Source organism: Cyprinus carpio, chromosome B23, assembly GCF_018340385.1.
Source record: "Cyprinus carpio isolate SPL01 chromosome B23, ASM1834038v1, whole genome shotgun sequence".
In the NCBI taxonomy this organism is placed as follows: domain Eukaryota; kingdom Metazoa; phylum Chordata; class Actinopteri; order Cypriniformes; family Cyprinidae; genus Cyprinus; species Cyprinus carpio.
In genome coordinates, this window is record NC_056619.1 from 3,207,521 (window position 1) to 3,233,407 (window position 25,887).

A 25,887-nucleotide genomic window follows, 5' to 3' on the forward strand; every position below is an offset into this window, starting at 1 on the left:
GGAATCCTCCGTAAGCTGCTCCCGCTTCACAGCGCGCGGGACTCGCGCAAACTGACCCAACATTTTTTATGACATTATTTATTTTTATTTTTAGAATAGGCTAATTGTAGCCTACATAAATGGATGAATCAAAACAAATATAACTTTTTAACTGCAGGCAGATATAGGCCTATATTATTGTACATTACAAATATTTGGATCCCTTATTTTATTAAAGAATAAATACTTATTTTCTTCAAGAATAAACATTACAAATAAATAATTAAAGAAAAAACCTCTATTAGCCCTTATTTGTAGGTTGTAGGAGATATGCGAGCGATTCATAGATTTAAAAAAGAAAAAAGTGGGGTGCTTGGTTTCAGAAAACGAATACACCTCGTAAAAAATGCTATGATGAAAAAGTCATGCTAACTTATTAATTCATAGAAATAATTTAATTAAAAATTTTTCTTTTCGAGATTCAACTTGAATTTCAATACTATTAAACTGACTTTAAAATCTCAACGAGTTTATAAGTTGAAACGGTAAAATGTCACAGTGCATGCTAGCCTAAATGAACATCCAAATCCTATAGTATCCGAAGACTTGAGTGCATGTTAGCATAAAACTAACAATATAATTTGATTTTTTTTTTTTTAAATAACCAATTCCTGTATAAAATGTGACAGCAACCTTTATATCAAACATTTTGAAATCGTCCACAGCTGAACATCCCACAAGGCAGATCTGAAGTTATATTTGTTTGTTCAGGAAGTGAACGTGATGCACAAAGTCATTTTTAGATGCAATGGAAAAATAAAGCTGGATAAAAAACATACATGAAAACCCGCTAAAAAATAAATTACATTTGTGAGGGTTGCAAACAATAAAATTCAAAAACAATAAACTCAACAACAAATAATTCAAAATGCTAATGTACCAACAGGACATTTTTAGTTCCCTTCACTTTACAACAAATCCTTTAAATTTAAAACAATTATCAGAACAGAACAAGAATTACAAATATATAATTCTAATGGATAAATATAATTGCAGCAGGCTATATAATAATATACACTCTAAAAAATGCTGGGTTATTTCAACCCAACTTTGGGTCAAATTTGGATTAACCCAACTTTTGGGTTAAAAATAGAATGTAAAAATTTAACCTAATGGTTGGGTTAGTCCATATTTGACCCAAAGTTGGGTTGAAACAACCCAGCATTTTTTAGAGTGTAGGCTTATAAACAACAACAAAAATAATAATAATTAAAAATAATATAAAGCGATACATTATGTTGGGCTTATCTCTCTTATTCGGGACAAATCCAAACATGTTGCCCATTTGAAGCTAAACTCTTATTCATTAGGTAAAATAGGCTTTGGATTTCACACGTGTTTCAGTATCGACGAAAAAAAAAAAAAAATAATAATTAGCAAAATTATGCCAAAGTGGCCCGCTGCTCGCGCCGCATGGCTCGGTGAACAACTGCTGTTTCCAATGAATATGTGCGCGTGAGGCACCAGCGCGATCAAAGTCACAATTCACAATTATTGGTCACACAGTAAAGGCATAATTCAAAAATGCAAAGTGTTAGCAGTTTAAAAAATCAAGAATAATAACAGATTTAATAAGAATTATTTGTAAATGCTGGACCGTTCTCATTTCACTCTGCAAATGGAACCTGAAGATTATTATTATTATTATTATTTGTAAACCAAGAATGAATCGAAATGAAAACATTTTAATCCGTATATACGGATTAAAATGTTTTCATTTCGGTTCATTCTTGGTATAATATATATATAATATATATATATATATATATATATATATATATATAATTATTACTGTTTAAAAACAATAGCATGCATAAGAGCCTTTGTGTAAAAGGTTTATTTTTTATTTTTTTGATGAGTAGCCTGTAGACTAAGACTATCCTATTTTTAATGGCTTTTAAGGATGTTATAATGTATATTATAATGTTATTGTTGTTTAACGTCTTCCTTTCATTTTACAATTACATTCAGTTCGCAACCCGTCCCTTTGCGCGCCCCTGCCGGTAGTTTCGCGAATGATTTTAACACGCGACTGATTTGCAGTTAACGCCGCGGCCCTGCGGCGGTGGTACGCGTGGCGGCATTACCCATTTTGGTTGTCTACCATCTGTATTGTCCAGCCCTAATTCAAACTTATAGCAAAATTTGGTAGTTCTGTATGTTATTTCAGGGTTAGCATCATCTGAGGTCCTCTGAGGGGTTGGCATCATCTCTTCTCAGGTGTTCTGGATCCAGAATGGAGCTTGTGTAAATCCCGTGGCAAAACAGAGAAAAAAATAGAGACATAATTAGTGTAGCCGTTGTTCCAACCAAGTAAAATTAATTAGTTTAACCCAAGCTAAAGAATAATAATGCGCATTTGATCAGATATAACTGCACTACAAGATTATGAGATCCATTATTTGAATGCTTGGCTGAAGAGATGTGTCTTTAATCTAGATTTAAACAGAGAGAGTGTCTGAACTTTATCAGGAAGGCTATTCCAGAGTTTGGGAGCCAAATGCAAAAAAACTCTACCTCCTTTAGTTGACTTTAGGGCCTTTCGCACCGCTTTAGTTCCAGAACTAAATGTACAGTGCTACAGTACTGGGATGATTTTGTACAAACTATTTCCCAGTACAATGTAAAGGATTGCATTCGCATCTCTTTGGAGCACGCTGTGATCGGAGCTGTGTTTTTGTTGTGTCTCGTGGGTTTTACAATAATGGACATGGAATGTTGACGTATAAGTAAAGCAATTGAAAGAATGGAAAGGAGGACTAACAATCTCCAATAACAACTGGCAGTGCTACATTTGCTACAAGTGCCTGCAAGTGTATGTAAATATGATTTTTAGTTAAGTTTTATTGTAGTAATTTTGGTATGATTTACTGATTGATGGTTGTAATGGAGAATGATGGTTGAATGAATGATTTTAATAGTTGTATTTGAGTGACTAATTACATTTTATATTGTATATTTTGTATTGTAATTCACCTGCTCGGGGACTGCAGATGGAAACTAGCTTGAGCTAAATCTGGTGCAAAACATCTTTAATTAATGTTTTTGCACATTGTCCCTATTGAAATAAATAAACAAACAAACAAACAAACAAACTTCAGCGTCTGTCCATCTATCGCTGTTCTCCATACTTGTGAAATAAAGTTAACACAATGTTTACAGTATGTTTACACAGCATTTTAAATCATTTCGGGTGAGGGCTATTTCGTATGCGTTTGGCCAGTCAATGTCTACTTGCGTCACAGGTAGTACCAGTTCTGCTGGTTAGACCCTGCTCCAGAGTAGGAGCTTATTTTGTTCTCAAAAAAGACAGTCAAGTAGTAAAATCGCACCCAGTTCTGGCCTGTTCGAAAACGCCAAAAAGTGGGTAGTTCCACAATTAGTTCTGGTACTATGAAAAGGTTCCCGCGGTGCGAAAGGCCCATTTGCTATCCTAGGAACTACCAGGAGTCCAGAGTTTTGCGACCTTAGGGAGCGGGATGGATTGTAGCGTGATAGAAGACTAGTTAGGTACCTGTAGCTTGTTTATTGAAGATGCAGGACAACCACCTAGCAGTGCATTACGATAGTTCTGTCTAGAGGTCATGAATTCATGAACTTGCTTTTCTGCATCAGAAACAGGTAGAATATTCTGTAACTTGGCAATGTTTCTAAGATGGAAGAATGCCTACACTAAGGTCAAGTAAAACCAGCAGTGAGATGCAGCCTTGGTCTGAAGGTCATTTTTCTAGTCGTGACATTTGTCAAGTATGGTAACCCATACTCGAAATTGGTGCTCTGCTTTTAACCCATCCAAGTGCACACACACAGCAGTGAGAAGTGAACACACCGTGAACACACACCCGGAGCAGTGGGCAGCTATATCCAGCACCCGGGGAGCAACTAGGGGTTCAGTGCCTTGCTCAAGGGCACTTCAGCCATGGGTATTGAGGGTGGAAGAGAGCGCTGTTCATTCACCTACAACTCCTGCCAGCATCGAGACTCAAACCTGCGACCTTCTGGTTACAAGTCCAATTCGTAACTTTAACAAGTGCAGTTTCTGTGCTATGATGGGGCCTGAAACCTGACTGAAATTCTTCGTAGATATCATTTTTGCTGGAAGGAGCACAATTACGCAGACACAACTTTTTCTAAAATTTTAGACCTAAACGGAAGATTTGAAATGGGTCTGTTATTTGCCAGTTCACTAGGATCTAGTTGTGGTTTCTTAATAAGAGGCTTAATAACCACCAGCTTAAATGGTTTTGAGACGTGACCTAGAGATAACGACGAATTAATAATATTGTGTAGCTCCGGCAGAAAGTGCTTATGTGCATCCCATGCGCAGAATGATGTGATTGAAACAACTCGGAGTCACAGAGCGCAGGCTGTGCAGCCCTCCGAGTCTACATAAAAAAAAAGTTAGTACAAAGGGAAGAGATATTGATATGTAGTGTTTTAGATACATGCGTTAGTTTGAGCCTTTTCTTTTAACACTTTTAAACCTCATTTTCTGTGCGCTCTTGAAGAGAGTTTCATCGCTTTGACTAGTACCCGAACGCAACACGCAGTTGATTGCTGAATGGAGGATGACAGATGGCTGCAGTGGAAAGAAGAGTTTATGTGAACTTGAATTTAATGACTTAAATATTAATCTGTACTTCACATTGAACTATGGAACAGCTTCAGAACACTTAAAATAGTGCACAAAAACTTTTTGGTGCTTTATCATGTTTTTGTGCCTTTTGTGGGGCTCAACAATAACACAATAGTATAACACACAATATCGGATTTGGATTTGTCTCATCTGACCGATACCCTACCCGGCAGAAAATGCCAGTATCGGAGCCGATACCGATCCTGATGCATCCCTGATTTTGAATGAGTTAAACCTGTATGACAGGGCTCATGCTTATAACAGTAGCGGTTGGTGGTGTAGACTCATTTAGACCAATATAATCATTTGGTTTTAGCCAGGTTTCAGTCAAGCAGAGTGCATCAAAACTATTATCTGTGATCATTTAATTGACAATAACTGCTTTGGGTGTGATCTAATGGTTATGAGGCCAAACTTTGGGTCATGTTTTAGTTTATTTATTTTTTTATTATTTATTTACTTTTTCGCTATTTATCATCTGTAATACCATTGTATAACCACTAGATGGCAGTTTAGCTCTATACATATAAACATGGCTGCATTCCCTAGGGGCTGGGAACATTGGATTCCCACATAATTAGTTACTTGAATTTTGATATATATTAAGACATCATTTAAAGACATTTTTATCAAAGTAGATTTTTTTTATGTTGATTTGAAGTGTAAGTTTTGGCATCATTCAAATCTAGACACAAAGAAAGCATTTTGTTGCTCATACTTGCTTTATATAATAGCTTGATCAGTCTCATGAAAGTAATCAGAATCAATACCGAAATTTCAAAATATACAATTGATTGTTAAATACCGTAAACAGACACATGGTCTGAAAAATTCAGATTTATGTAGCTTTATTGGTAACGTAAAAAGGTTTTACAAAGTATAGCACTCTGATACTGTAGTGCTGAGCATTGTCATGTAACATCATTTTGATTGTAATGTTTAACATCAGCTCAATAGTGTATGCAGATTATATGATATATGAAATTTCAATGTAAAGCCAAACCAATCTAATAATGTTAACACCAACTCACAATTCAGTATGAACACATGGGAGTCTAACCTAATGGTACACAACTAGGGCTGTGAATCATTGGGTAGACAGCAATTCGCTTCGCTTCGATTCACGATTCATAGATTTTTTATTTGATTCAAGAACGATTTTTGCTAATTTAAAACGATTCAATTCTATTCGATTCACAATTGTTTGATTCGATTATAACGATTCGATTCTGCATTCTTTAACTGCATTCACAGGATTATTTAAATGCTTCCCCTAAATTCTTTACTTGGGTCATATGATGTGATTTCAATTTTTCCTTTCTTTTTGGAGTGTTACAAGCTCTTGGTGCATAAAGAAGATCTGTTAAGTTGCAAAGACTAAAGTCTCAAATCCAAAGAGATATTCTTTATAAAAGTTAAAACTTGTCCATGCCCCCCTAAAACACCTTGTTTAAACACGCCCCCACATGTCTACGTCACTATGTGGGAAGATTTGTATAACACCACCCAAATGTTCACGCAAAGAAAGAAGGTGTAACTTTTATTCTCGCTGTAGTATTGTTGTTGCCGCCATGTTGTTGAGACGCTTTGTTTCGTTGTGAAAGCGAAACTACTTTGTTTGGCCTTCCAAAAGTGGACGATATCTGCTTTGTCATGCTTAGAGCTGATCCGTGCTGGTCGCTAAGGAAATACATCAACTTCGCGCTGTGGATCGCCAGATCGGCTTTCACCGTGGACGAAGAGGAGTCCAGCCCGGGGTCGTCACATGTTCTTCATCGAATCCACCGGCCGTGCCGTTCTCTAACTACTGTTCCTCACTCAAGCCCGCAGTGTGTGACGCTGTGTGACGCATTTTATGGAGGACTAATTCTTGAACCTGCAGACTAGCCTACAATGGGTCTGTGCTCAAAGGCTGTTCTGTAAAGTGAGGTTAGGGAAAAAAAATAAAAAAATTCCATTGTTAGATGCTAGTTTGATGATGCTATGGCATGACATGGCATATGTAAAAATTTATGTAAGTCAAGATTTTAAAAAAGAGCTTTAAATGTATTATGCATAGGCTAACATTTTCTCACACCAGGGGTGTAGCCACCATTTCAGAATTGACAGAAATGTCAAATACAATAATTTTCTGTATGTATTATTATAATTATTATTATTATTATTATTTATTTATTTATTTTTTTTACAAGGAATTCTTTTTTGTTATCTATTACTTTAAATTTGCTATAAGAAATAAAATACACTGATGGACAATAATCAGTCATTTGTAATCTATATTTTTTTCCCAACGGCAATTTTATGATTCTTTTATATACTACAAACAATTATTACAATTTTCTGCACAGAATAAGGTAGAAAATATACTTTATAGTTTCTGTACTGTAATAAATGATATGGCAATTAGCACTGCATCATTCATAAATTTTATTTATTGTGTTTTTGTCTTAACGTTTACTTAGCTGCAAATATAGCCTGTCACGTCTTAAGTTCTATGAGCGCGAGATTACTTCTCTTTCAGTGCAAAAACTACTTTATCTCATTTTCATAAAATAAAATGCTATAGTATTTAACTTTTCCTCTCCATCGGCGAATGATGATTCTGAAAGAAGATGTGCCCGATGTCTGTTTGCTAAAGCCACAAACACTACTTTCATGCATCTGATTATCAGATAAACCTTGCGCTCTCATTTCAAGGTTGTTGTTAATGCTGTGGTTATTTTTCTTCATACATTCGGTTCAACAATATTGTTAAAACACATTTATCATTCAATGGAACTGTGTGTATGCTTTAGACACTTACATTTCTGCTCCATCCTTGCAATAAATACGCAGCTTTCGACTGCTCAGGTAACACCGTCGCTAAGAAGCCGAGAGCCATTGAAAAACTTAAAAAAAAAAAAAACTAACTCAATCAATAATTACCACCAACCATAACTAAAGATAAAACACAAACCAGCTGTTTAAAAAATGAGTCAGTGAGACAAACGGAGCGCGAGCGCAATCCTGTGACAGTCACAGGCGGTAAACAGTGGAGTGTGTGAAGGAGAGATGCGAGGGCACGAACACTGTGTTCAAGGTCTCCATTAATTCATGCTTGTAGTAATTTAATGTGTATATATTTTGAAAGCATTGAATCGCTATAGAAATCGCAATTCATTAGATTCTTAGCTTTTTAAATCGATTACTGTCCGAGATCAGCGATTCATGATTCAAAAATCATGTTTCAAGATCGATGCATATGCATCGTCAGGGTTTGTAATCGATGCATTGATAAAACGAGTGAATTGTTACACCGCTATACACAACTTAAAAGTATAATGTTTTAATTAAGTTGTTATTTATTTATTTTTTAATGTATGTGTATGTTAAAAGTACCTTTCTGGCAGCGAGAACGATCCTGAACTAAATGAAAAATAATTTTTTTGTAATGTGTTAATTGAACAAAACACAAAACAGAAAATAGAAAATCAACAATAACCTAAATCCTCATTTAATTGGCTACAAGAAGGTGGTGGACACACCCTCCCTTAACGCTTGCAAAACTCAGTGAGTGAGAGAATCGTGCCAAAATTGTAAGCGCAGAGGAAAGAAAGATGGAGCTGTACATATCGGTTTATTTTGGAAAATTTTTGCCCCACATGCACAAGTAATTTAGACAATTGCAACAGTTTGTTTTTTTACACATTTTGGATCTATGCAAGTCAATCCATTTTGCAGTTATTTAAACTTGTTTTCACAGGCTTGCTGTACCTTTTGATCATATTTTAGTGAAAACAACATGCCAAAAGTGTAAGCGTGGAAAAATGGAAGTCAGAAGAATGCAGATCATATTTACTTTGCGTTATTATGAAGCTGCAGTTTCACAATACATGAATTACAATTACGAGTAAGTAACAGTAAAATGCTGCAAATAATTTTTTTTTTCATATGCTTGAAACGTGATTTATACCATTACAAAGCTTCCCTTGTGCATGCAAATTTAACGCTTAACTTTGCAAATCTTTTAGGCATTATTTTACCTTCATATAGATTAATTTAAAACCAACTGTTCTAATCTGAATTAGCATGACAGAGGTTGCCTATAAAACTTGAAATGAACAAAGAAAAGCTTAAAATTGAATGGAACTGAGCAGCAAATCCAAAGAAAACAATAGCAGTGGCAAAAAGACTGCAATCAAAAAACAAACAAACAAAAATGTTACTAAAGAAGATTACTTTTTTTATGACCTTGCTGTGCTTCTGTTGTGGGCGGTCTCCTTTCAAAATCTGATAAACATTGCTCTACACCAGGTGTCCAATAAAGTCAAGTCACCTTTATTTATATAGCGCTTTCAACAATACAGATTGTGTCAAAGCAATTTTACAGTATTAAATAGGACAATAGTGTGTCAATAATGCAAAATAACAATAGTAAACACTCAATTTTCAGCTAAAGGCAGTTCATCATTGAATTCAGAGATGTCATCATCCAGCTCAGTTCAGTTTAAATAGTGTCTGTGCAATCAAGTTGAAGATATCGCAGGATATTAAGTGTCCCCAACTAAGCAAGCCAGAGGCGACAGCTTCAAGTAACCAGAACTCCATCGGTGACAGAATGGAGAAAAAACCTTGGGAGAAACCAGGCTCAGTCAGGGGGCCAGTTCTCCTCTGGCCAGACGAAACCAGCAGTTCAATTCCAGGCTGCAGCAAAGTCAGATTGTGCAGAGGACTTCACTGGTTCCTGTGGTCTTGTCCCAGTGGCCATCTAAGAGACAAGGTCTTCACTGTGGATCTGTCTCTGGGGCTCATCTAGTTGTCCTGGTCTCCGCTGACATTCAGGGCTGTAGAAGTCATCTCTAGGTGCTGATCCACCATCTGATCTGGATACAAACTGGATCTGGTGGCTACGGTGACCACGGAATAAGAAAGAAACAGACTAATATGAGCGTAGATGCCATTCTTCTATCGATGTAATGAGTACTTCAGGTGTTATGGGAAGTGTTCCTGGTTCCAGTTGTCCTAATTGATGCAGCCTAAAAATCCTTTAACAGATTTGAATATTAGAAATGTGTTAGTGTGTTATTTGTAAGCCAGGTTAAAGAGATGGGTATTTAATCTCGATTTAAACTGACAACGTGTGTCTGTCTCCCGATCAATGTTAGGTAAGTTATTCCAGAGTTTGGGCGCTAAATAGGAGAAGGATCTGCCGCCCGCAGTTGACTTTGATATTCTAGGCATTTTCATATTGTCTGAGTTTTGAGAATGCAGTGGACGTGGATGACTATAATGCAATAAGATCTCGTTCAAATATTGAGTTGCTAAACCACTCAGGGCTTTATAAGCAATAAGCAAGATTTTGAAATCTATACAATATTTAATAGGGAGCCAGTGCAGCGATGACAGAACTGGGCTTATATGGTCATACTTCCTGGTTCTAATAAGAACTCTAGCTGATGCATTTTGGACCATCTGGAGTTTGTTTATTAAGCGTGCAGAACAACCACCCAATAAAGGATTACAATAATCTAACCTTGAAGACATGAACGCATGAATTAACGTTTGTGCATTTGACATTGAGAGCATAGGTCGTAATTTAGATACATTTTTGAGATGGAAAAATGCAGTTTTAAAAATGCTAGAAATATGGCTTTCAAAGGAAAGATTGCTGTCAAATAGCACACCTAGGTTCCTTACTGCTGACGAAGAATTGACAGAGCAGCTATCGAATCTTAGTCAGCGTTCTAGGTTATTAAATGCAGAGGTTTAAGCAGTAGCAGTATGATTAACCCTTCATAAGGCCATCACTCTGTGTTCTATTTATATACTTCCTGATGTACCAGTGATGCTTCAAGATTTAAATAAGCTTTCTGACCAACTACCAACTCCCTTCATAATTATGGGAGATATTAATGGTCACAGCCCGCTATGGGGTGGAAAATATACTAATGCAAAAGGGGAAAAAAAATGAAGATTTTATTAATAACAAGGATTTGTGTCTTCTTAATGACGGCTCAAATACATATTTGCATCCAGGACATGGAACATATTTTGCAATTGATATAACAATATGTGTACCTGAACTTTTACTTGATTTCTCATGGCAAAAATGGGATGATTTATGTGGAAGTGATCACTTCCCCCTCATCATTACCCCCATAAGATCAGACTTTCAAAAATGTATACAACACTTCGTGAATGTCAAGATCCTATTAGTAGTTTTACAGATATACTTATGGAAATAGCAAATGAAACTGTACCAAAGACATCATCAAAGCCAAGCTGTAGGATTAATCCATGGTTTGATGACAACTGTAAAAAGGCTATTAAAGATCGGAAAAAAGCTGAGAGGATCTTCAACAATCATCCAACAAAGGAAAATTTTATCAAGTTTAAAATATGTTGAGCTCAAGCACGTAGAGTTTTAAATGATACAAAGAGACAGAGCTGGAAAAGATTTGTATCAAATTTAACAACTAATACTCCTACAAAAAAAATCTGGGATTTAATTCGAAAGATGAAAAACAAAGGAGAAGGTCCTCAAGTACAGCATATTAAACATCAGGACTCCCTTTTAACCACAAGCCATGAAATAGCAAATGTTCTAGCAATGTCATTTGAAAAGAACTGAAAAAACTGTCGACCTGAATTTAACAGAATACGTACTCAGCAGGAGCAGAAACCCATAAATTTTTATTCAAATAACACTGAACCATATAATAAGCCTTTTACTATACAGGAGCTCTCTAGTGCTCTTAAACGATCTCATAATACTGCTGTTGGACCTGACAAAATTCATTATGAGTTTTTGAAGCATCTGCCTCATACAGTATTATAAATTCTTCTGGAAATTTTTAATACCATATGGAGAACAGGAGACATACCATCATCTTGGAAGGAAGCAAATAATTATCGGCCAATAGCTCTGACCTGTTGTGTCTGTAAAACCATGGAAAGAATGGTAAATGACCGTTTGGTGATGGAGTTTTGGTTCCTTGCCGCTGTCGCCTTTGGCTTGCTTAGTTGGGGACACTTCATTTACAGCGATATCGTTGACTTGATTGCAAATTATTGCACAGATACCATTTAAACTGAACTGAGCTGCATGGTGACATCACTTGAATTCAATGATGAACTGCCTTTAACTGTCATTTTGTATTATTGACACACTGTTTTCCTAATTAATGTTGTTCAGTTGCTTTGACGCAATCTTTTTTGTTTAAAGCGCTATATAAATAAAGATGACTTGACACTGGAGTCAAGGCGCAAGATCAGTGATTATCAGTGTGGTTTTAGACGTGGAAAAAGTACTTTAGACCATCTTATCAGACTGGAATCATTTGTTCGGGACAGTTTTATTAGAAAAGAACATGCAGTAGCTGTATTCTTTGATCTAGAAAAGGCCTATGATACCACCTGGAAATATGATATTCTTAAAGATCTACATGAAATCGTTTTTAGAGGCAACCTACCTATTTTCATCTCAAACTTCCTTTCTAATAGAATTTTTCGTGTTCAAATAGGAACCACTTTATCACATGAACATATACAAGAACGAGGTGTTCCACAAGGAAGCATTCTTTCGGTTACACTTTTCAGTGTCAAAATCAACCTGCGACTCTCTGTCGCACAGTAGAGAAATTACCGTATGGACAGTAGGAGAAGCTCGCAGGCAATCTTTTACTGTCTATGAGGCTATCGGAGGGACGTGGAGGCATGAAGTCAAGGGAGAAGCCCATAGAGAGTCCATAAAAGCAACAGGACAAAATTATTCAACAACGTCTGCAAGATTTGGTGGGTGATTCAGATTTCTCTTGGCACAGCTATTAGAAGACTTACAATTGTCAGACATGTTTGCTCACATGACATTTACGTCATCAAGCTGAGTCTGAGTCTGCGCAGTACGCTCGACCCCCAGGAAGTTCATGCTTCTAATTGACTTCACTTGTCTCCGTAGAATCCAACGGGGTCGCTGTGTCCATTTCTTTTACTGTCTATGATTTTTTCAGCTGAGGCCCGAGCATTACTTCTTGTTCTAGAAAATATTGAGAAGGGTCAAGAACGGGACTTTTTAATTGCCTCTGACTCAAGATCATGTCTTCAAGCACCTGAATCTCTAAAAACTGATCATCCCATAATTGTTGAAATCTTAACCAAATTCGATCTTTTAAAGAAAGATAACTTTAATATTATTTTTTGCTGGGTTCCAAGTCACATTGGACTTACTGGAATTGAGAGAGCGGACACTGCTGCCAGGGATGCACTTGACCTGGAAATATCTTACTGTCAAATACCACCTTCTGATTTTAAACCAGTAATTAATTTATATATAACTAATAAGTGGCAGAAAGAATGGGATGGAAATAAAAATAATAAGCTGTATGAAATAAACCCTAGTATAAAAAGAAGTAGCTTCTATAATTTTAAATCAAGACATGATCAAGTTGTGTTTACTAGGTGTAGACTGGGGCATACAAGACTTACCCAATGGTTTTTATTAATAGGCGAATTTCTCCTTTATGTCTTTCATGTGAAGTTCCTTTGACTATTAAGCATATTTTGTTGAATTGTAATTTTTATGATGCTGCTATGCTTGCATGGAATATTTGAAAATGTACCACCTAAATGTATTTTAGATTTTCTATCTTATGTTAAGTTGAAATGTTTTATATAATGTAAATCTTATGGATGATACTGAACTTTTTTGCCATGTAAATAGCCATGATGCTAACATGGCGTAAAAAACATAAACATAAACAAACAAACAAACAAACAAACATGCAGAGGTTTTAGGTCCTATAAATAACACCTCTGTTTTTTTTTTTTCAGAATTTAGCAGTAAGAATTTACTCGTCATCCAGTTTTTTATATCGACTATGCATTCCGCTAGTTTTTCAAATTGGTATGTTACGCCAGGCAATAAAGAAATATAGAGCTGAGTATCATCAGCATAACAGTGAAAGCTAAGCCGTGTTTCCTGATGATATCTCCCAAGGGTAACGTGTAATGCGTGAAAAGTAACAACCCTAGTACTGAGCCTTGAGGTACTCCATACTGCACTTGTGATCGATATGATAAATCTTCATTCACTGCTACGAATTGATGGCGGTCAGATAAGTATGATTTGAACCATGCTAATGCACTTTCATTAATGCCAACAAAGATTTCTAGTCTATTCAAAAGAATGTCGTGGTCAATAGTGTTGAATGCAGCACTAAGATCCAGTAGCACTAATAGAGAGATACAACCACGATCAGATGATAAAAGCAGGTCATTTGTAACTCCTATTAGGGCAGTCTCAGTACTATGATACATAGTAAAAATGTACCTCTGTGTCTCTCCCTATCATTAAGTGCTTGGGTATATTTTTAGCAATAGCCAAAAAAAACATGTGTGGGTCAAAATGATCGATTTTTAATTTATGCCAAAAATCATTAGGATATTAAATAAAGATCATGTTCCATGAAGATATTTTATTAATTTTTCTACCGTAAATATATTAAACTTTAATTTTTGATTAGTAATATGCATTGCTAAGGACTTAATTTGGACAACTTTAAAGGTGATTTTCTCAGTATTTTCATATTTTTGCACCCTCTGATTTCAGATTTTCAAATAGCTGTATCTGGGCCAAATATCTTTGTCCTATCCTAACAAACCATACATCAACGAAAAGCTTATTTATTCAGCTTTTGGAAGATGTTTAAATCTCAATTTTAAAAAATTTACCCTTATGACTGGTTTTTTGGTCCATGGTCACATTTATGCTCTATTATGCAGTGTAAGCTGTGTTCGGCTAGGGAGATCAAACAGCTTATAAAATCTTGACCTCAAACCTTCGGAAGCATGTAGAGTCAAGGTAAATACTTGCATCATTGCATTGGTGGTTAAAACGAAGCTTTGACAGTTTAGCAAAAGGTTTAGCACAAATTAGCCAAAAAGACAGTGGTGCAGGGTGTGCAATATTTATCGTCTGGGATAATATCGTAATTGTTGTTTTAACGATGTGCGATTTGACATTATCAGTATTTTGCCAAAAACAGGGTATTGTGAAGTTTAGATGATTAGATTAGTACGCGCACATTTAGAGTGTGATTTTTCATTGTGTAATTCAGTGTTAAAATGCATTTTGAATCATCACAAAAATTTAAGATATAGGGGCATAAAAATGAGAAAATGTATATATTTATATCATTTCATATAAATCAATATCAAACGAAGAGTGACTTTTTTCCCTCCAAAATTCAGCATGAATTTCAGTTTTAATTTCACATTTTAAGTATCTTTTTTTTTTTACACTAAATAAAAAATAAATAATACAAAATAAGTCTTATATATCAACACATTATTTCTGCATTTGTAACCACAGGTTAAATTAATTCATGTCCAGCATTAAACAGTGTGTAAATACATCTAAATACCACTCAAGTTGAAGCTTCTGTGTTTCCTCTGCATTGCAAAGATGAACTTTGTTGATACTGATTTAATTTGCCTGGTAACAGCCCAAATTTCTCATTATTCTAAATAACTGATTCCTTTAATTAAAAACAACTAGTTTGACAACTAGTCAAACTCAGTTCCTGTAGGGCCGCAGCCCTGCAGAGTTTAGTTCCAACCCTGCTCCAACACACATATCATGTAGTTTTCAAAGAAGCCTAAATGATTAGATTAGCTGGATCAGATGTTTAATTAGGGTTATATCTAAAGTTTGACACCCTTGGCCTATCCCATGTTTGCCTCCCTTCCACTGTTAAAATGTAACTAAGTAATTTTTACTATGAGTAAATTTTAAAACAAGCTACTTTTTACTTTTACTTGAGTAGATTTTTAGACTGGTATTTTTACTTGTACTTAAGTAAAATTTAATGAAAGTAATGGTAATTTTGAATAATTTCAGAAGAATATTTTCGTACTCTTTCCACCTCTGGCAATACGTGCACACATACTCTGATTATCTTCACTGTACAGTATGAATAATAAAATGAAATATTACATAAAGCACAACTCTTTAACATTTTAATGAACAATAATTGCCATTATAAAAGTATAAGTATAAAGTATAAGAGACTTATCTAATAGGAAATAAAGACAAAAGCAAACAATTCAGTCAAACGGATGCCACAAAGTCAGTGCTGTACTACGATTAAATTAAATAAATGTATAAATATGAAGCATAACTTTGTGATTATATGACCTGGAACAAATAATAGATTCATGAGACATCAAATCAAAGATTACCTGTTAGATAGACCCAAAATGAAATCTGTTTCATGTTTAACCACTACAGAGACATCAGATCCAGTGGCAAATGTCAGAAGGACAAGCCGAGGTGAGGAATTCTCGGCGGGATACATGAGCAGCACTGATCGCAAGGAGCTCAAGATCTCTGAAATCGGCAAAGAAAAAAAATAATCACACAGGCCCTATCTTTATAAATAAACCACAGATTTGAATTTTAAATAATTACATTCTTGCTTGAAATGCTCTTAAATCTACCTTTAATGGCACAATAAACAGTGATATTTAGAAATTTACGCAGGTTTTCTCCTCTGCCATTAACGCTCGCTGATTGGTGCGAAATTTATTCTGGGATACCTGGCTGCCTCAAGTTTGCACAAGTCATCTCTTGAAGTATCCTTGATAAAAGGGGCAGAGCAAGAACACAACCACTGCAGTTTTAGATTTAGTTTGTTGTAATAGAAACAATCTTTAGAGCTGTTGAATAATATAGATGGAGCAGCAAATAATAAGGGACACTTTTTTTTTCAACAAAATGTATGTTAGATAATAGTGTAGTTGATCAAACATATTGAATAGTTCTCCTTATAGAAACATGGGGTTTGTGTCATATGTTTTAAAAATGATATTTTGAAGATCAATGTACCTCATTCATTGAAAAGTTTCAGGGATGTATAATTTATGAAATTGCATCAAAAGGAACAAACTTTTCTATAGAAATTGTCTTTATTACACCAAGGTTGACTTTTATGTACTTTCACGTTTCTCTGGGGCTTTTTCTTTTTTTTTTGTTTTTGTTTTTCAAGTTACTGACAAATAAACTGTTTTTGCTCTTATTTTAGATTTTATTGAAGAAAGTGAGGAGAATAAAGAATTGAGTCAAGATGAAGAGAAACATCATGTCAAAACTGGAGAAAAACCTTTGAGTTGCTCTCAAACCAAACAGAATGATTTAAAGAAAAGAAGAGTCAAGAAATCTTTCACCTGCACTCAGTGTGGAAAGAGTTTGACAAGCAAATATGGTCTTGATGTTCACATGAGAGTTCACACTGGAGAGAAACCATTCACTTGTGATCAGTGTGGGAAGAGTTTCACACAATCGTTAAGCCTTAAGGTACACATGAACATCCACACTGGAGTGAAACCTTATAAGTGTTCACACTGTGACAAGAGATTCAGTCGGTCAGGACACCTGAAGAAACACAAGGTAGTCCACACTAGAGAGAAACCGCACACATGTGATCAGTGCGGGACAAGTTTCACACAAAAAGGAAGCCTTATGATACATATGAGAATTCATACAGGAGAGAAACCGTTCACATGTAATCAGTGTGGAAAGAGTTTTGCATACTTAGCAAACCTTAAGGTACACATGAACATCCACACTGGAGAGAAACCTTATAAGTGTTCACACTGTGACAAGAGATTCAGTCAGTCATCACATCTGAAAACACACCAGAGGATCCACACTGGAGAGAAACCGTACACCTGTAATCAGTGCGGGAAGAATTTTGCACGGAAAGGAATCCTTATGACACATATGAAAGTTCATACAGGAGAGAAACTGTACACATGTAATCAATGTGGAAAGAGTTTGAAATGCAAATATAGTCTTGAGCTTCACATGAGAGTTCACACTGGAGAGAAACCGTACACCTGCGATCAGTGTGGGAAGAGTTTCTCACAATCAGCCAGCCTTAAGAAACACATGAACATCCACACTGGAGAAAAACTGTACTCATGCAATCAATGTGATGAAACATTTTTGAGGGCTTCAGTCCTAAAGAAACACTTGAGAGTTCATTCAAATGAGAAGCCACATTCATGTTATTTGTGTGGAAAGAGTTTTTCACGTTTTTCAATTTTGAAAGTGGAAGAGTACATGTGCTTTGATTGTGAAAAGACTTTTACTTCAGCGACCTGTACAAAACTGCATGAGAGGATTCACACTGGAGAGAAACCTTACAAGTGTTTACACTGTGACAAGAGATTCAGTCGGTCATCAAATCTGAAAACACATGAGATGATTCACACTGGAGAAAAACCTTACAAGTGTTCACACTGTGACAAGATATTCAATAGGTCAGGAGACCTGGAAACACATGAAAGGATCCACACTGGAGAGAAACCTTATAAGTGTTCACACTGTGACAAGAGATTCAGTCAGTCAGCACATCTTAAAATACATGAAATGATCCACACTGGAGAGAAACCTTTTAAGTGTTCACACTGTGACAAGAGATTTAGTCATTCATCAAATCTGAAAACACATGAAATGATCCACACTGGAGAGAAACCTTTTAAGTGTTCACACTGTGACAAGAGATTCAGTCAGTCAGCAAACCTGAAGAAACATGAGAGGATCCACACTGGAGAGAAACCTTATAAGTGTTCACACTGTGACAAGATATTCAGTAGGTCAGGAGACCTGGAAACACATGAGAAGGTACACACTGGAGTGAAAGCTTATAAGTGTTCACACTGTGACAAGAGATTCAGTCAGTCAGCACATCTTAAAATACATGAGAGGATCCACAATGGAGTGAAACCTTATACGTGTTCACACTGTGACAAGAGATTTAGTCATTCATCAAATCTGAAAACACATGAAATGATCCACACTGGAGAGAAACCTTTTAAGTGTTCACACTGTGACAAGAGATTCAGTCGGTCAACACTTCTGAAAACACATGAGAGGATCCACACTGGAGAGAAACCTTACAAGTGTTCACACTGTGACAAGATATTCAATAGGTCAGGAGACCTGGAAACACACGAGAAGGCACACACTGGAGTGAAACCTTATAAGTGTTCACACTGTGACAAGATATTCAGTAGGTCAGGAGACCTGGAAACACACGATAGGATCCACACTGGAGAGAAACCGTATCACTGCACTGCATGTGGGAAGCGTTTCAATCGTTCATCTGCTCTACACAGTCATACAAATAACAATCACAGTAAGGCTCCGTACACACAGAGACGCATTTAGCTGTATACATAAACATTTTGTATCATATCGGCATTTCGTCCAGATGGATCCAGTGTTTTGGGAGTTTTTTTAAACTGGGTGGATAAATCTGAAAATGACACTTTTGCACTATGATTTCATCACCCCGCGTCTAGACACTAGTCAGACACCGCTACGTCATGTAACAACAACAAAGGCGGACTACATGCTTGTGTTTATGCAGCAGAAGCTACTGAGCCCATTAGCTTTACTTACTTTACTAGTTTTTCTTGTTATTGTGTTGGGTTTTGTATACAAGGTTTATGCACATGCTCCAAGTCGTCTTCTCCATTTTTAGTGTATCTCTGTGACAGAATTACAGCACCACATACTGGTCTGGCATGAATAATCATTTTGAGTCAGTTTCAGTGGTTATGTGTGTATGCAGAAATTTCTTGAGACAACGCCATGTTTACGGAAGAACAAGAAAATAAAAGATTAGATAGGGAAAGCTCTGACTTAGTGTAAATGAGCCCTAAGTGGCAGTAGTGGCTCTAGGATTTTTTTGTTGGGTGTGCTGAGGAGGGGCTTAAAGGGGTCCTATAATGCTTTTTCACTTTTTCAACTTAAGTTAGTCTGTAATGTTGCTGTTTGAGCATAAAAAAGATCTGCAAAGTTGCAAAGCTCAAAGTCCAATTCAAAAGGAGATATTTTATTTAACAAATCATTTTTCAAAAACTACAACGAATGACTTGTTTGGACTACAATGCACAATTTCCGGGATTTGTGATATCACAAATATCAACATTTGGGATGAGACCAGGTTGAGCTGCACTAGAGAAGGCAACGAGTGTTATTATCACTATGTCGGAGACACGCTAGCTTTCTCAAGGCAGACGAGCTTAAGAGTGGTTACAATCATCCGGGTTTAAATCACGCTCAAATTGATTTGATTTTGACACAATATTTACACTGAAGCTCGCAGCAGGTGGCTATGGTTAGAGGCATGACATTTCCCAACCAGGTGCAGAGTGGAGCCAATCAAAGCACACACTGACCCAGCTAACCAATCAAAGCACATTTCGTATTTCAGATGGCAGGCCTTCATTTGATACAGGGACTATTCCAGCCGTTCCAGCTCAGTGTAATGTAAATAACACTGACATAAGAGCAAAAATGGGCTGTGAACATTAAATCTAATTACAATGTACATTAATTATTAAACGTGCATGTCATCCTTTGAGTGCAGTAATTAATTTTATCTTAAAATCTAGCCTCTTATGAAGGCTTCATATGACTCCAGATACAAAATTATGACATTTTCATTGCTTTAAAATGCACACAAAGTTTGCTTAAATGCATATATGGTATTTGTAAATACTATAATTTGTACTAGACTTTAACTGTTCTTTCTGATACCCATTGCTATAAAGACTATTCTGGTTTTGTAACAGAAAAAAAGTGAATTTTCTGTAAAGCTGCACTGAAACAATTTGTTGTGAAATGCGTTATACAAATAAATATGAATTAAACTGAATGAGCCATTGCATTGTTGGTTACTGTACCGTGTTGTCTCCGAGGGTGTGTTGAAAGTTTCACGGGGTGCTTATACCCAGTGTGCTTGTCCATTATAAAAAAATAAATAAATGAAAATAAAATTGCTGCCTTTGAGGGTGTGTTAAACGTTGCACTCGAGCCTTATTCCCAGGGCCCTTGACTGTTACCATGCAAATTTTCAGACAATTATAATTATAAGATATAGCGCCACCAATTGGGTCAATAATGCAATTTCTCCTGTTATTGTATTGTCATAGCAGCCTAATTTATGGGTCCATAACTTCAAAATGCTACAGTAAAAATGTCTAAATATCTGCAAGATTACAGTAAAATGCCTTGGGAATAAGAACACAGTGGAAATTAACGCACCCTCAAAGGCAGCTGAGATATAGTCCCTCCAATTGGGCCAATACTGCAATTTCTCCTGTTATTGTATTGTAATATCAGCCTAATTTATGTGTCAAACTTAAAAATGCTACAGTAACAATGTCTGAAAATTTGCATGGTGACATTCAAGTGCCCTGGGAATGAGACTCTAGAAACATTCAACGCACCCTTAAGGACAGCTGAGATATAGCATGCCCAATAGGGCCATGAAGGCAATAGCTGAAGTCTATATTGTCATATGTCTCATATTTATAGGTCCATAACTTCAAAAAGGTACCGTAAAAATGTCTGATGAATGTCTGATGTCATGATGAACATCAGATGGATGAGATCCTCAACAAATGTATTACAAATGACAGTGCTTTTTCTGAAATCTGAATAAAATGTTATACTTAGTGTATATAACTTAATTCACCTACAATTATTCACTGTTTATATAATTATGTTGTTATATTGTATTTATTTGCAAATGTTTCAACAATGATTTCATTAATAGCATGCATTTTGAAGCAGTTGATTTCAGTGTTGGTTAATTTAATAATTAATTTATATATAACATTTTACTCCTGTGGCAACTTTAATCCTAGAATTTGCACGTCTGAGATAGATGTTGCGTAATTAGGACAAAAGAAATACATCATAACATCATTTCGAGAAATAATGCTGACAAAATACAGTACAGACTTAAAGACATGAAGCTTAATTTCCAAGATGATGCATGGTAAGCCTTGAATTTCAATACAGTATAGAGCAACATAGTAACAGAGGCTTGTATTGTAATATTTATTGTATATTCAAATCCATTTCTGATATTAATCAGATATGTTCATATTTAATATTTCCTGCATAATTGCATAAAGAAATATATTTTGTGTTGGATCAGATAAATGGTTTAGAAGTATTTATATCTATATTGTCTGTGGAAAGCGTAGGACCATAAAATGTTCTACCAATCAGATTATTTGGTCCGAACATTACGATAGAATATCCTGCCTGCCTGTTGAAATATGTATTTGCATACATTTACGCATTTAGCAGACGCTTTTATCCAAAGCGACTTACAGTGTATTCAGGCTAACATTTTTTATCTGACATGTGTTCCCTGGGAATCGATCCCACAACCTTTTATACTGCTAACGCAATGCTCTACCACTGAGCCACAGGAACTTGAGCATACACACCCTGTTCACGCAGACATGATACGCTATCAGCGCATTCATTATACTATCGCAGAACAAGCGAGAATGGAATGCATTATTATTGTTATATTATGTACTGTACTTTGTACTGTAATGTTTTACAGGTGAATGAGACATAAGGTGATCTGACAGCGTTGCATTCAATCCTCATCGTCCTCGTTGTATCGCTGGTTAGCCTCTGGTCTGTCTGTGTGTATTCATGTGTTTTGGAGGAGGCGTGGATTTGCAGAGTGATTAGCAGAAAAGGTGGAATCTTGCTTTCAAAGGTAGCTCGCTATTGCTAGCCTTTCCGAAATCAACCACCCATACATTTAACAGTTAGTACTTATCACATCCCAGATATAAGGTTGTTTTTAAATGTTATTTTATGTATATTATTTCTGTATTTATGATTATAAATGTTTTTCTTACCATTATTTATATTTGGAAGAATTTTCATACTATACTATTTACATAATTTACTTCACAATAGATAAACAGAAAAACATAAATGCTTAAAAGGGTTCCCTTTCGGACGTTCTCTCACTATGTGTATGGGGAAACTCATTTACACTGACATTGAAGCCTAATTTGTTCACGTTTGTGTAGCTGCACAAACCAATTGTGCTCTAGCCCGCCAGAAAGGGCAGAGCTGACCCCTATACAAGTCGGCTCAGAGCGCCATTTCATCAGAATATTCTCCTTCAGCGACGAGGATCATCTCTTCGCTGACTCTGGACGGAAGAAGCCGAAGAAGGAATGAAGTTCTCACTGCCGTCGTAGAAGCCCCGGCAGTGGAAGAAGCAGAACGGACGCCTTCCCCTGCAGCTATCCGGCTGACTAAAAGAGCAAATTTGAGCAAATTTCCAAGTGTGCGTTGCTTAAAATTTTGCACAGCGAGTGTGACTCATGCAAGGATTCCCTGCTTGAGTCTGACCAGCACAGAGAGTTGCCCGTCAGGGCATCGCCCACGCAGAGGCTGCGCTTGCTGGGGGAACATGCTCTCATTGCGAAAGCATGAGCCTCGCCAGTCTTCGCTCGCGGATCGCCTTCTATAATGAAGGTGGTCCTCCCAGCTCTGCTCTCCCCTTTCCTCTTTCCCCAGAGAGAAAGAAACAGCAGTGCAGCGAGGGATGTCATGACGGCTAGGTGCCCCCGTGGCCCGCCCCGCCCATGCCTCACCGAGTCACCGGTGTTCTTCAAGCAGGAAGATCAATGCCCCTCTTCTGCGAGTGGCTTGATTTCCTTCAGCGCCTCAGAGGAAGAGATTGCCGTCAACGACTCTGTAGCTTTGACGGCGTTGAATGCAGAAGAGTGGGAGTGTTCCGGCGAAGATTGTGACACCCCGCCCTCTTCTCACTCCGCACGGCTGAGCGCAGACAGCGAGCTGATCTGCGTTCTTTATAAAGTGGTGGAGGATATCGGCTTGGAGTGGTCAGCCTGGTTGAGCCTGCCCATGGCCTGCTCGACAAGTGGTTCTTGAAAGGAACCCATCAGCGATCTTAATATTTGCCAGTTTTGTACAGTTGCCGTCTTCTGAAGTCTTCACAAGTGAGGCTGGATCCAAACTGGAGCTGGCGTAATCTCTAGTAACCTTGGGATGGGCATCCCAAGTAAAAAAGGAAAACAAAAAGAGAAAGATTAGCATAGCTGCTGTTCACATTATTTCAGACAAAAGATGACTTATTTCATCACATAAAACTGTAGTACAAGGTTGTGTGATGTATTATGTGAATACTTGTCTAAAAATATGTATTTTCTTTAATAGTTTTATTTTCAGATATAATATGTGAAACAAAACATATATTGCATACATAACAAGCATGATTTTTCTTTTACAAAAACAATAACAAAATTATATAGCAAAAAAGAGATAAGGAAATAAAGAAAAAGAAAAAAAAACATGCAACTCAGGAATCATCTATTTAGCTGCAATAATCATTCATATAAAATCTGAAAATAATGTTTGTTATTGCAAATAATTTGCAATAAGAGAAGGTAAATGCTCCAGAAAAGAGCCCCATTTTTTTGGTGATTTCCTAACATGCAACGTCTAATAAAAAGTCTAGTAGTAAGTTTGGCATTGGGCCAAATAAAATTTCACCACTAGATGGCGGGCAAGACCATAGTCAAAGTATAATTAAAGGGGTCATATGATGTTGCTTAAAAGAACATTATTTTGTGTATTTGGTGTAATGCAATGTGTTTGTGCGGTTTAAGTTATAAAAAACATTATTTTCCACATAATGTACATTATTGTTTCTCCTCTATGCCCCGTCTTTCTGAAACTTGTCGATATTTACAAAGCTCATTTGTAAATAAGGCATTTGTTGCATCCAGTGGGGACATAACTGATTATAATGACTTATACTAGCTTTAACACGTTGTGTTGCATATCGTGCTGTGTAAACATAAAACCATGTCTGCATTTGTGATCAGAGAAATTGCAAACAACAAGCGCTACTCTACACTGCTCAAAACTCGCGTTTGAATCATCAGTGGCAAATTCTTTAAATATAAAACATGTACTTGCAGGCTGTGAGTCAAAAGCACTAGACTGTCCTTGAAAAGTTGGAACTGCCTCACTTTATAGAACAACCTTTGAGCACAGACCCATTGTAGGAAACAGTCCTCCATAAAATGTGTCACAGGTTAGAGAACGGTGCGGCCGGTGGATTCGCCGAAGGACACATGTGACGACCCCGGGCTGTACTCCTCTTCGTCCACAGTGAATATCTCTTTGGATTTGAGACTTTAGTCTTTGCAACTTTACAGGTCTTCTTTATGCACCAAGAGCTTGTAACACTCTGAAGAGAAAGGAAAACTTAAAATTGCATCATGTGATCCCTTTATTGTTCCTGTGGCTCAGTGGTAGAGCATTGCCTTAGCAGCGCAAAAGGTTGTGGGTTTGATTACAAGGGAACACGTTAGTTAAAAAAAAAAAAAGAAATGTTAGCCTGAATGCACTGTAAGTCGCTTTGGATAAAAGTGTCTGGTAAATGAATGAATGATACCTTTATAAAAATAAATTATGAAAAATGCAACTAGAATTGCCTGTGACTGTGACAGTGTCTTTTGTAACTGTTAGTGAGATGTCGGTGTTAAATCCTGTAGGAGGACAGTCATTAACAAAAAGCCACATATTAAAGCATCAACAATTAACATCATCTCACCGAACATAAAAAAAAAAAACCTCCCCTCCACTCACTGACAACATAAAAACCACTCTGCTCCTGCTCCACTCCTCGCACACTGAAATCAGAAACACCGCTCCGCCTTCACCCCGCGGCTAAAGTATTTCAGTATGTTTGAAATATCACAGTTCTGTTCATAACATATTAAAAAATAAAATAACAGGACAGTTTGAATGTGGTTATTGGAACACTAGTTTGCAAACTTTTTTCTTACCACATGACAAGCTAATAACATGGTTGTCAGCATTAAAAGGTATAATTGCTGCTTTTTGCGGTGCAAATTTTGTTTGTGATGAAAATAACTATGTTTTCATTAGTTATTTTACCTATAGATCGATGCATTTCTTACAGATTTCTGCTCATTTTAAATCAGATACAAAGAAGAGCACTGTAAGATTACATTTGTTTGAATGCATTATTGAGAGGGCGATTGCGTGTTACTTGTTTAAATCATGCTTTCAGCTGAAAATATTCAGTAGGCTATCTAGAAGGAACAAACAAATTCCTTGAGAACTATAACTTCCTGCTCATGTCCATTAGGGCTGATGGATTAATTGCATTTGCGATAATATCGCAATATGAAAAAACGTGATTTTTCAATCACAGAGGCTGCGATTACACTCGGTCATGTGACACATGAGAGTAAAGAGGTGTGTTTGACTGGACTTGAAGATCAATCGGTGTATGACATCAAAGTACGGCGAGAGAAAGCATAAGGAGATGTCCGCT

General features: G+C 36.6%; 1 protein-coding gene across 1 annotated transcript; it reads left to right on the forward strand.

The window, feature by feature from the left end:
- Nucleotides 1–16,006: 16,006 nt before the first annotated feature.
- LOC109074069 (zinc finger protein 845-like) lies at nt 16,007–19,549 on the forward strand. The gene is made up of 2 exons (XM_042751336.1): nt 16,007–16,049; nt 16,714–19,549. Exons 1-2 carry the CDS (start codon nt 16,007–16,009, stop codon nt 18,882–18,884), a joined length of 2,214 nt encoding a protein of 737 aa, XP_042607270.1. The 3' UTR covers nt 18,885–19,549.
- The last annotated feature ends 6,338 nt before the right edge of the window (nt 19,550–25,887 follow it).

Bases quoted from the DNA above. Each gene is read 5' to 3' on its own strand.
- LOC109074069 (XM_042751336.1), top strand. From the start codon at position 16,007: ATGAGCAGCACTGATCGCAAGGAGCTCAAGATCTCTGAAATCG. The intron at 16,050-16,713 runs GCAAAGAAAAAA...CTGACAAATAAA, and splicing joins GCTCAAGATCTCTGAAATCG to CTGTTTTTGCTCTTATTTTA.